The following is an 11,162-nucleotide window of genomic DNA, read 5'->3' on the forward strand; positions in this document are numbered from 1 at the left end:
TATTAAATAATAAAAATTAAATTATATATTATATGTAATACTAATAATTAAATATTATTATTATTATTATATAGGCTAATATTTACCAATTACTATGTAGCAGGCACCGTTCTAAGTGCTCTATAAGTACTAACCCAATTTATAAGTACAATAACTCAATTAACCCGCATGGTAACCCTATAAGCTAGGTGTTATTATCCCATTTTACAGATGAGGAAACTGAGTCAATTAACTAGCCTAAGGGTATATGGAGGCAGTGTGGCTCCAGAGTCTGCACTCTCAGTGAAGATACTTCCAAGTATCCCTTCTCCTAGGATGACCACCACGAAAGGGTGGTTGGTTAGACTTGTGTGCCACACAGCAACTGGCAAACGGTTCCAAGCCACCTGCCTGACATCTTCCAGGGGACTATAAACCACTTCCTTCAGCACCTGAGCAGGCATAGCTATGCTTCTCCAGCTCCACGTACACTGCTCTAGAGTGAATTCTGTTCCACAGCACACAGGGAGGAGACTGGAAGCTTAGCAAATCAGAGACCTATATAAGGCTTTCAAGAAAGAAAACTGAAATGTACCCCACGTGCCTGTGTTGTCAGAAGGCACATCTTCTAGAATATACAGAGGGCACAGATGAAGAAATGCTGCTTACACACGTGTGGGGAAATGAGCCCTTGAATACCTTACTGATGGGGCTATAAACTCATACAACCACCCTGGAGAGCAATGTGGCACTATCGACCCAAAATTTCAAATGTACATACCCTACAACCCCACAATCCTCAATTCCACTTCTAGAAATCTAGCACAACTGCAGGAAGAAATATATATATAACGATGTTCACTATAACACTGTGTGAAATCATAAAAACGGATACAATGTATGTTCATCTATGAAGGAGTAATTAACTAAATCATGGTCTAAAGCAATTAACATATAGGTAATTTTTTAAAAGTCAGAGGTATATATGCAATATAGAAAGAAGTCCATGAAGGATGAAAAAAAATGCATGTTGTAAAGTACCACATATAAAGTATGCCATTTTTGTTTTAAAAACAAATGAAGGAGCGCCTGGGTGGCTTAGTCGGTTAAGCATCCGACTTCGGCTCAGATCATGATCTCAAGAGTTCATGGGTTTGAGCCCCACATTGGGCTCTTTGCTGTCAGCACTGAGACAGCTTTGGATCCTCTATGCCCCCCTCTCTCTGTCCCTCCCCCACTCTCACATGCACACACGCATGCATGCGCTGTGCTCTCTCTCTCTCAAAAATAAACATTAGAATACATATATAAAAAACAAAAAAATAAAAACAAATGAAAAAATAAGGAACACCATCCATTAATAATTTTATGTTTATATATAGAAGTTATTTACATATATATATGAACTATTACTATATCTATAAACATTCAACATAAGCATAAAACCCACCCAAAACACACACCAAACCATAAACTTTCACTTTTTACTCTAAGCATTTTTGTCTGTAAGTATACCATTGTTAGAGTATGTGTTATTTTTGTGTAATTAAAAACTGATGTGGGGGCGCCTGGGTGGCGCAGTCGGTTAAGCGTCCGACTTCAGCCAGGTCACGATCTCGCGGTCCGTGAGTTCGAGCCCCGCGTCAGGCTGTGGGCTGATGGCTCGGAGCCTGGAGACTGTTTCCGATTCTGTGTCTCCCTCTCTCTCTGCCCCTCCCCTGTTCATGCTCTGTCTCTCTCTGTCCCAAAAATAAATAAAAAAACGTTGAAAAAAAAAAAAACTGATGTGAAAACGTAAAAGGCACCTTAAAGCTCAAAGAAAAGCAGCAATCAGGTCTAAGGAAGGAAAATGGAAAGAAAGCCATAGTGGTCCTTATGCCAAATCAGACTGGTACAGGTTTTCTGCTTTCCCCCAAATCCCTGCAAACACAGCAAGGAGATTTGCATATTTAAAGACAAAGGACCCAAATAAAAAGAAAGAAGTACACAGGAAGAATTTCTCACACTGTTCAATTCTATAGTCAAATCCCAAAGAGCTACAATGCTCCCACCATCTCAGTGTAGAAAGCCAAATATTAACCTTCTCTCCCAAATAAATCACTAAGAGGGAAAAATAATTTAGATCTGATCAATAAACTAAGTGTGGCTTTTCTGTTGTTTCTGTGTTTGGTTGGATTTTAATATAACTGGAGTGAATGGCCAGGTAGAATTTTAGATGAGGAAGATAATTTTGGAAATGGTGAACAAAAAAGCAGCCTGTAGGATTTTGAAAAACATGAATACTTTCTCCATGAACACATGCATCTGATCTACAAGAATGTGTAATAACACAGTGTTACAACATAAGATCTGTCTTGCTTGATATTTAAAAATCAAAACAGACATGTTTTTATAGCTTTACTCTAGGATCCACCCTTCCAAGCCACAAGTATCCTTGCAACGTCTTATATTCACTTCTACCTCTTCCAAAACAAGTTTAAATTAAATTCTTTAAAACACCTAAGATCATGAATCAAAAGTTAGCCAAGGCACTCTGAGGGCGATGATAGCACCAGGAACAGACGATACATAGCTCATCTATTTTCCCACAAAACAAAGTATGGAAAGAAAAAAACCAAAAGTAAATAAATCTAAGCTATGGGAATGTAGCTGAGTAAGCGAGAGTATCCCAAAAACCCAGTCCATGCAAGATTGGCGATCTACAAGTCTGAGACCATGACCTACTTTAATTCCCACACTGGGAAAGTCCAAATTTGTATCAACAAGCCACAGAATTCAATAGGATGAAATTTGTTTCCCCTTTCCTCCCTCCCAGGTTGCAATGTTCTGGATTTATTGATATTTCTTTGTTTGTGGTTTCCACATTGCATGCAGTTTTTTGGCCAGACTTTGCTCCACCTGGTGGAAATACAAAGGATGGTCCAAAAGGGAGGTGCCCATAAGTCAGACCTCAACCTGTCTGTTGTATGCCACCAAGCAGACAGGTCACAAAGACCCACTGTCACTGCTCCCTGTCACTCAGTGGAATCTTAGTGTCTGTGCAGTTATAGTGGGATTGGTGCCCACAACTGGAGTTATAGGGCAAAGAATGAACCCACACCACTGCATCTGGATCCTGATGGTCTCTCAAGCTCCAACAACTTAAGGCAGGGAAGCTAGAGATGCTCTTAGGAGAATGGACGGCCAGGCATTCAAACGGCATTTGGAATTGTTAATCCAAAGCTATCTGAGATACCCACGGTATGCATACAGTGTTGCCAACTAGTGCCCCAAACCCACAGACGAACTGCATCCTGGGGGCTTGAAAGAGAAGGCTTCTCCTGAGGCCACACAGTCACCCTCAGGTCCAGGACTGTCAGCATGTGGCAACCCTGAGAATACCTAATGGTTTCTGCAGGCTGAGTGTGTGACAACAAACCAGTGTTCATGGGGCCAGAAATGAGAGTAAAACCAATACATGGAATGGGAAAAGGAAAAAGTTCTAAGAACATGACTCCGTCCAGATTGGTTATGGAACCATGGAGGACGCTGAAAATAGAAAGGAACTGGCCATCAGGCTATCACTGGGGTGAAAACAAACACGTTCTTAAAATGAAACCACAAGGGTAAACCAAAGCAAGAGGAAAGAAAGTTTAAGACTGGGTGAATAAGGGAGGCTCACCCACTTACTGAACCACAAACTAAAAAAAAATCTTTTTTCTCCAAATGTTTGATCTTCTCTGACAAAGCAGGGCCGACTGGCAACATGCTAACAAATCTGAGAGTATCAAGATTCAGGATATTAAAGTTGTCAACTGTCCCACCTAAAATTTGTTGTCAAGGTTATTTCATACACTTTACAAAGCTGTGTTCTCTTTCATAGGAAGGCTGACCTCAAACCCTGTGATAATGAGCACGAGCTGATATGGGGATAGCAGGTACCACAAAACCGGCGCCTGGCCACCTTGGCACTACTGACATTTTGGACCAGACAATTCTGTTGCAGGGGCGGGGGGGGGGGGGGGCTATTCTTTGTTACAGGAGGTTAAGCAGTATCCCTGGCCTTCACCCACTAGCTGCCAGCAGCACTCCCAAGCTTTGACAACCAAACACGTTTCCAGACACTGACAAATGTCCTCAGGAAGGGGCAGAATTATCCCCAATTGAGAACTACTACCCTAAACATACAGGTTCACCATGAACATTTCCTATAGGGACAAAACCAAACTCAGATATGGAACAGAATCAAGGAAGTCACTTTCAAACTCCCCAAATCTCAGCTTCTGAACTTAATTTGAGAGCTGATACTAACTTACCAACAACCAAATGCACCCTGGGGACCACAAATGATAATAGTAGTGATAATTATTCTTGATATTGATACATTATGTCCACCTCACAGCAAATCTATAAGGTATGTACTATTACTGGTCCCACTTTATAGGTGAAGACACTGAGGCACAGAGAAGTTAAAGAACTAGCTCAAGGATATAAGTGTAAGAGTCAGGTTTGGATCTCAGGTGGTCTGCCCCCAGAGCCTATGATCTCACCACTGTGTTGGACTATACCTCACCACTCCCACACTGGAAAGCTGTTCTTTCTGGACTATTAAGCAGTCAGTAGCCACATGTAGCTATTTAGTTTAAATTACTTAAAATTAAATATCATACCAGTCTTGGAAAACAGGCTGGCAGTTCTTCAACAGGTTACACATATAGTTACTATATGACCCAGCAATTTCACTGTTAGGTATAAACCCAAGAGAAATGAAAACTTAGGTCTACACACACACAAAAACTTGCACATGCATGTTCACAGCAACATTATTCAAAGCAGTCCACAAGTGGAAACAGCCCAAATGTCCATCAGTTGACGAATGGATAAATTAAATGTGGCCCATTCATATAGCTAAATATTAATTGGCTATAAAAAGGAAAGAAATACTGATACATGCAATGATATACTGATATATTAACACAGGCAAGTCTTGAAAACCCGATGCTAAGTGAAAGAAGCCAACAGTGTATGGACCACATAGTGTATGATTCCATTTATAAGGAATGTCCAGAATAGGCAAGTCCATAGAGACAGAAAATACATTAGTGGTTGCCAGGGACTGTGGGAGGTAGGGATGGAATGGGGAGGGACTGCTAATGGCTTATGGGGCTTCTTTTTGGAGTAATGAAAATGTTCTAAATTAGATAGTACATGGTCACACGATTCTATGACTTCCTAAAAAGCCTTTAAAAGGGCAAATCTAGTGGCATATTAATTATGTCTCAATACAGTTGTTATAAGAGACTAAATGTCATTAAAAATCCAGTTGCTCATTTATCCTAGCCACATTCCAAGTACCCAATAGTCACATGTGGCTAAGTGGCTACCAAAATGGACAGCACAGATATAGATCATTTCTACCATCACAGAAAGTTCTCTAGACCACACTGCTTGGATGAATGGATAAAAGGCCTCCTTACCACATGACCACAGTCTACCTTTCAAGTGTCACCCTCCTCTACACCCACATAAAGGAAGCTTCTACCACAGACTATGTGCCACCTCCAGACGCATTCTCCATTGTCACTTTTCCATGCCGGAATAGGCTTTTCCCCCTTCCTGGTCCATGCAGATCCTAAGTATCTTTATCAACCTTTATGGCCTGGTCCAAATGCCTCTTCTGTGAAGATTTTCCTAAATCCCACCGTCCCCTGTCAGGAGCAGAAGCAACTGTTCCCACTGTCCTTTGTGTGCACATCCTTTAGGGCACTGATGCCTCCGGGTTACAAATCATTGTGTGTGTTACCTGTCTTTCCCAAAAGATTACCAGCTCCTTGAGGACTGGTATTCAGTTACTCATCTGAGGGCTCCCAGCCCCAGAGCAGACATTTCAATAAATGGTTGCTGAATTCTACTGAAAGTAGAATTACAGAAACTCAAGGTGTTGATTTGAGACAAATGCTCACTTTGGTATATAAAACAGACTAAGAAAATGAGGGACAGGGAATTAGGGTCTGGACGTTCCATCTCCCACTATTCTCTAAGAAGAAATGATGGTAATCACACTGAAATGCTGTTTTTAAGAAAGAAAGTGAACTAAGCCTTCTGAACTGAAAACTGGGGCCAAGTTGGTGAGGCAGGGGAGAGGTGAGGTAAGAAAAAAAAAATCAGGAATTAGGACCCCCAACTCAAAGTTTTAAAAATGGCAGAGGAAAGGTAAGGGCTGTGTCTCTGGAGATTTGTGCCCAGACCCTTAGCTGGGGGGCTTTACGGAAAAAGACATTTCTACTAAAACTTTATTTAAAAAAATGTTTAATGTTTATTTTTGAAGGAGAGAGAGACAGAGTCGGGGGGAGGGGGGGGGGCAGGCGGTGGCAGAGAGAGAGGGAGACACAGAATCCGAAGCAGGCTCCAGGATCTGAGCTGTCAGCACAGAGCCCGACGCAGGGCTCGAACCCACAAACCACAAGATCACCACCTGAGCCAAAGTCGGACGCTCAACAGACTGAGCCACCCAGGCACCCCAAACTTTAAGTAATAGTCAGACTGTTCTAGTTGAATCTAACCAACAATAGAAAGAAATGAACTCTATGTATCTCAACCATTATTTAACTAGAAGAGACAAATGCCAAGGTCTCAGTCTGGCAACTCCACGGCTTTTTTTTTAACTCTTTATGGATTTAAGGAGTGACATCTGAGTCACAGTAACCTATAGGAGAGTCAAGTCCAAGTTCCCAATCTCAGAAGTAAGCTAGGCTGTTAACTTTCCTGGGCCAGGATGACAAGAAATGACAATTCCAGTGGAGAGCTGGTAACAGGGAAAGTAAGCTGCCTTAATGCCATATATTTCTGATATTAGATACATATGTAAAAAAAAAAAAAAAAAGATTGTATTTGATAGTGGCATTTCAAGGGAAAAATAATGTAATAAGATACCCACACCATGTTCAATACGAAATGAGTACAGCTGAGTCCTCCTTGACTCAGAGTTAGCTGGAAGCCACTTGTTGAAATAAGGACAGTGAGTACCTGAAGTATGTTATGCCAAAATGGTCTCGGATTTTTTTTTTTTTTTTTTTTACTGATTTCTCCAAGCCAAAAATCAACAAAAACCTCAAAACAAAAAACAAATTGACTAAACAGTGCTGGATTCAGAGTTAATAATTATATGGTAACTTCCATTCCAAAGGTTAAAATTCAAAACACAAATCTCACTATAGATATCTAGCATTCATGGACAGAAAGAGACAAGGGTATGAGGTAGGGATGGGAGTATTGGGTGGGGGGAGGGTCAGGAAGAGGGAGCCCACTCATTACAAAACACTTTCTCTTCTCTGCAGGAACTGTAACCACATAATAGCTGCTGGTCAGCACGAGATCCACCCAAATGGAACAAAGTACAAAAGCCACCCTGTCCCCAAAATAAGTATTGGAAGTGGCAGAGAAATGGCAAGAAAATGGCCTGTGATCGATAAACTGGCATGATACTGAAGTTCCCCTCCCACATCTTCTCGCCAGCTCCCAGGCTTCCATGACCTGGTGGGAACCTCCACTTTCCATCCTCTGCCAAGGAAGTGGATCCGGTTCCCACCATCAACTCAGGAGGCCCACCACTGCTCTTCCAGCCGGGTGAAGCATCCACAGGCCTAGGGCACCCATCTAAGGCTGCAATGTTCTTAAATCAACCCTCCACCAGCAATGTTATTTACTGGATATTGAGAATGACCTTTCTTTACTTACAGAAATAGACGCAAAGGCAAAGCAACAGTTTCTTGTATATTTTGTTGTGTCAACTTGTATACTTATTAACTTCACCAGTCCTGAGGGTTCTAACTTTTCCAGTAAACAAAGAAAATATCTCTCCTGCCAGTTTATGATTTTAACTAGGACAAGGAAGAACTGCAACAAACCCTAAAATGGAAAGGTCCCAGCCCTAGAAAAGGGAATATACTGGGCAAGAAAAGGAGCTCTATTCCTTTCACATGTTATTTCAAATGTACATAAATAGGTTGGGGGGGGGGGGGAGGACGGGAAAGAAGACACTTGAACAGATAAATGAATAACAAATTGTGGTATAGTATAGCCATACAATGGAGTATCATTCAGCCACAAAAAGGATTGAGGTACTGGTACATGTTACGATGTATAACACGTAACCCATGTGTAACATGTAATCATGTGACATGATGAACCTCACAAACATGATGTTAAAGGAAAGCAGACACAAAATATCACAAATTGTTTCTCTGCAATATCCCGAATGGGTAAATCCATGGAGACAGGAAACTGATTGGTGGTTGCCAGGAGCTGGGAGAAAGGGAAATCAGGGAGGAACTGCTTAATGGGTAGATGGTTTTCTTTTCAAGTGATGAAAATGTTTTGGAACTAGATGTAGTGGTTGCACAACATTGTGAATGTACTAAACACCACTGAATTGTTCACTTTAAAATGGTAAAATGGTTTTAAATGGTTTATGTTAGGTGAATTTCACCTCATTTTAAAAACTAATTAATTTTTTAAATAAAGGATACTGGGGTGCCTGGGTAGTTCAGTCTGTTAAGTCCGACTTTTGATTTCAGCTCAGGTCATGATCTAGTGGTTCCTGAGTTTGAGCTCCACGTCGGGCTCTGAGCTGTGTGATTGGAATTCTCTCTTCCCCTCTCTCTCTGCACCTACCCCCACTCATGCTCACTCGCTCGCTTGCTCTCTCTCTCTCTCTCAATAAACAAACTTAAAAAACTAATAAAAAAATAAAATAAGGGATACTAATGGGCAAAACAAGATGTATATGTAAAAAGGAAGCCCATAAACTCCTAGGGCAAAGATAGTATTTTTGCTGGCACTCGGCTTCTACTCTTGATCACAACGCAAAGTTCAAGTGCTAAGCTGGATAGACTCTGCCATCATGCCATGTGTGAAAGTGAGCGCGTGTCTATTCTCTTCTGAAAAAGACAGGGAAGAGAACAGAAAGTGAAGAAAATAGAATGGTAAAGCCTTGCCAAATGCAAAGGAAGGAGGGGTGATTCCCCCTACTGCACCCCACCCAACTTGGCACCAAGAGTAACACTCCCATTAGGGTTTCGAAATGCCAGCCGGAGCTGGAATCGGCACAAGCAAGCTTCTCTGCCTGGATAAAAAGCAAGCCACCCAGCAAGAAAAGCTGGGGTGCTCCATTTGCTGCCCATGTTGGCATCAGCACCACCCTTTGCTCAAAAGCCCCGAACTGGCCTAGATCAGCATCAGTGGCTGGCTCTCCCAAGCCAGCCAGCCTAACAGCAAGAGCTTGTTACAGCTCAAGTGTGCCCTCCTCCTGAAGGGTCCTGATCTACTCCATCCCACAGGCCTTCCAAGAGCCTGGCCTCCAACCCTTTGCCTCCAACACATTAAAAATGGAGCCAAGATACGCTCAGAACTTTTCCCTGTCCAGTATGAAATAAATATCCTCTCAGCCCCTCTTCCCTCACAGGTCAGCTCAATAACCCACTTACCCCTACCCGCACACACGTACACACTGCATTACTGCTTGAAGACCGGCTCCATGCGGGGGCACGAATGCGCCCCCCACGCCTCAGCCGGGCCCCACTACCCAGTCACGGTCATCCCAGCCCATCTGACCTAACAGCTCTCGCAAAGGTCCCTCACTCACTGGGCACCATGCCTGTGCCACTTCCCTGACACCAAAACAGGTGTCCCTCAGCTAAACACCGACGCCCCCTTAGAGCCTGTCCACTCCAGGCACGGGAGCCACTCTCGGGACCCCTCAACTCTTGACGACGACACTCTTTCAGCCCCCTCCAGCCAGGCAGCGACGCCGTCTTCAGCCCCCTCCAGCCAGGCCTCGACGACCCCCAGGCCCCCAGGCTGGCCCGGACGCCCCCTCCCCCTTACCTGCGGGGGTTCAGCCCTGGCTGACAGGGGGCTGGGCAGCGCCTGGAGGAGCAGGAGCGCCATGCCACCCAGGAGCCTTCTCCTCTCCATCCCCCTCCTGCTCCTGCTCCTCCGCCACGGCGCCGCCACCTCCCTCCTCCTCCTCCCTCTCCTCCTCTTCCCTCTTCTTCCTTCTTCCCTTCTTTTCCTGTTTCACTCTCCCCTCCCGCTTCCGGCTCTGCTCCACCCCGCCCCAGCCCAAACACCCTCCCACACACTGGGCAGGCTCTCCAGTTCCAGCGGTTCACGGGCTCTTGCCCTTCGTCCATTGACCAAAATAGCTGTCGATCAAGCAGAAGTTCCGCCCCTTCACCCTCCCAGTGGAGACGGAAGACCTGAGAGAGCCAGCCAATGAAAAGTAGGAGGAAGCCGGGCCATCTTGAGTGCTGCATGGCGGTGTAAACGCGCCCCACGCCACAGAGAGTGGCGGAAGGAGCTCCGATCCGGGGGCGGGGCCCTCTGGTACGAACATCGGAAAGTCTAATTTGGATGCAGCCATCTTAAGCGTGGCGGAAGTACTAGATTTCTACACTTCTGCAAAGAGCGAAGAGGGGTATGGTAATTCAGAAGAGTATTGGAAAATAAGTTGTGGTACTCCTAACGAAGAAAACAATTGCAGCCTAAAAGTCTTTTGACGTCTTTTGTTTTGAAGCACAGCCCTGGTACCTTGGCTCAAATCGCCCAGTGGTAGGTTAGGTCCGTGTGAATTCTCTGTGAAATAATACCTTTACCTGAGGCACGGTGCTGTGTCACCCCAAGTTCCAGGGACAACATTCTATTGACTCTACCTCAGAAATCGCTCTGAAATCCATTCCCATTGTTTCCGTCCGTGTTCTCATCTTCTGGCTAAACACAAATGCTCTCCCTGCTGGCCCTAGTTGCCAATTCTTCCCTCTCGAATGCCTGCCGCACGCCACAGCAAGTGCGCTCTTGACATACTGTCTTACGGCTTTCCCTCTTGAAATACTTCAACTACCTACGGAATATATAGTCCAAACTACTCAATAGGGTTCTCTCTTGTATCCTGATGCCTGCCTACTTCTTTTTATCTCATCTGCCACTGCATTTCCCCACACATTCCCCTTACACCAAACTCTTAAGAGATGCCCCAGTGTGCTGGGGAACTTCTAGTTCCCACCCCCTCCCTTGCTTCTTCTTCTGGATTCCCATAACACTAAAACACACTGTGTCTGATTGTAGTATCTGCCTGGCTGGCCCCTACCACTAAATTCACAGCTTTTTGTATGGCACACCAGGTGTTACAATTTTTTTTTTTTTTT

General features: G+C 44.0%; 1 protein-coding gene across 2 annotated transcripts in view; it reads right to left on the reverse strand.

The window, feature by feature from the left end:
- Window positions 1-9,975, reverse strand: part of WBP1L (WW domain binding protein 1 like) — a 60,599-nt gene extending 50,624 nt beyond the window's left edge. For both annotated transcript variants that reach the window (XM_030335553.1, XM_030335555.1), the window contains exon 1: window positions 9,844-9,975. In XM_030335553.1, the coding sequence (XP_030191413.1) occupies window positions 9,844-9,933 (90 nt within the window). In that variant the 5' untranslated portion in view covers window positions 9,934-9,975. The remainder of the gene's footprint in view (window positions 1-9,843) is intronic.
- Window positions 9,976-11,162: the final 1,187 nt, after the last annotated feature.

The sequence above is a fragment of the Lynx canadensis genome, chromosome D2 (assembly GCF_007474595.2).
Source record: "Lynx canadensis isolate LIC74 chromosome D2, mLynCan4.pri.v2, whole genome shotgun sequence".
In the NCBI taxonomy this organism is placed as follows: Eukaryota; Metazoa; Chordata; class Mammalia; order Carnivora; family Felidae; genus Lynx; species Lynx canadensis.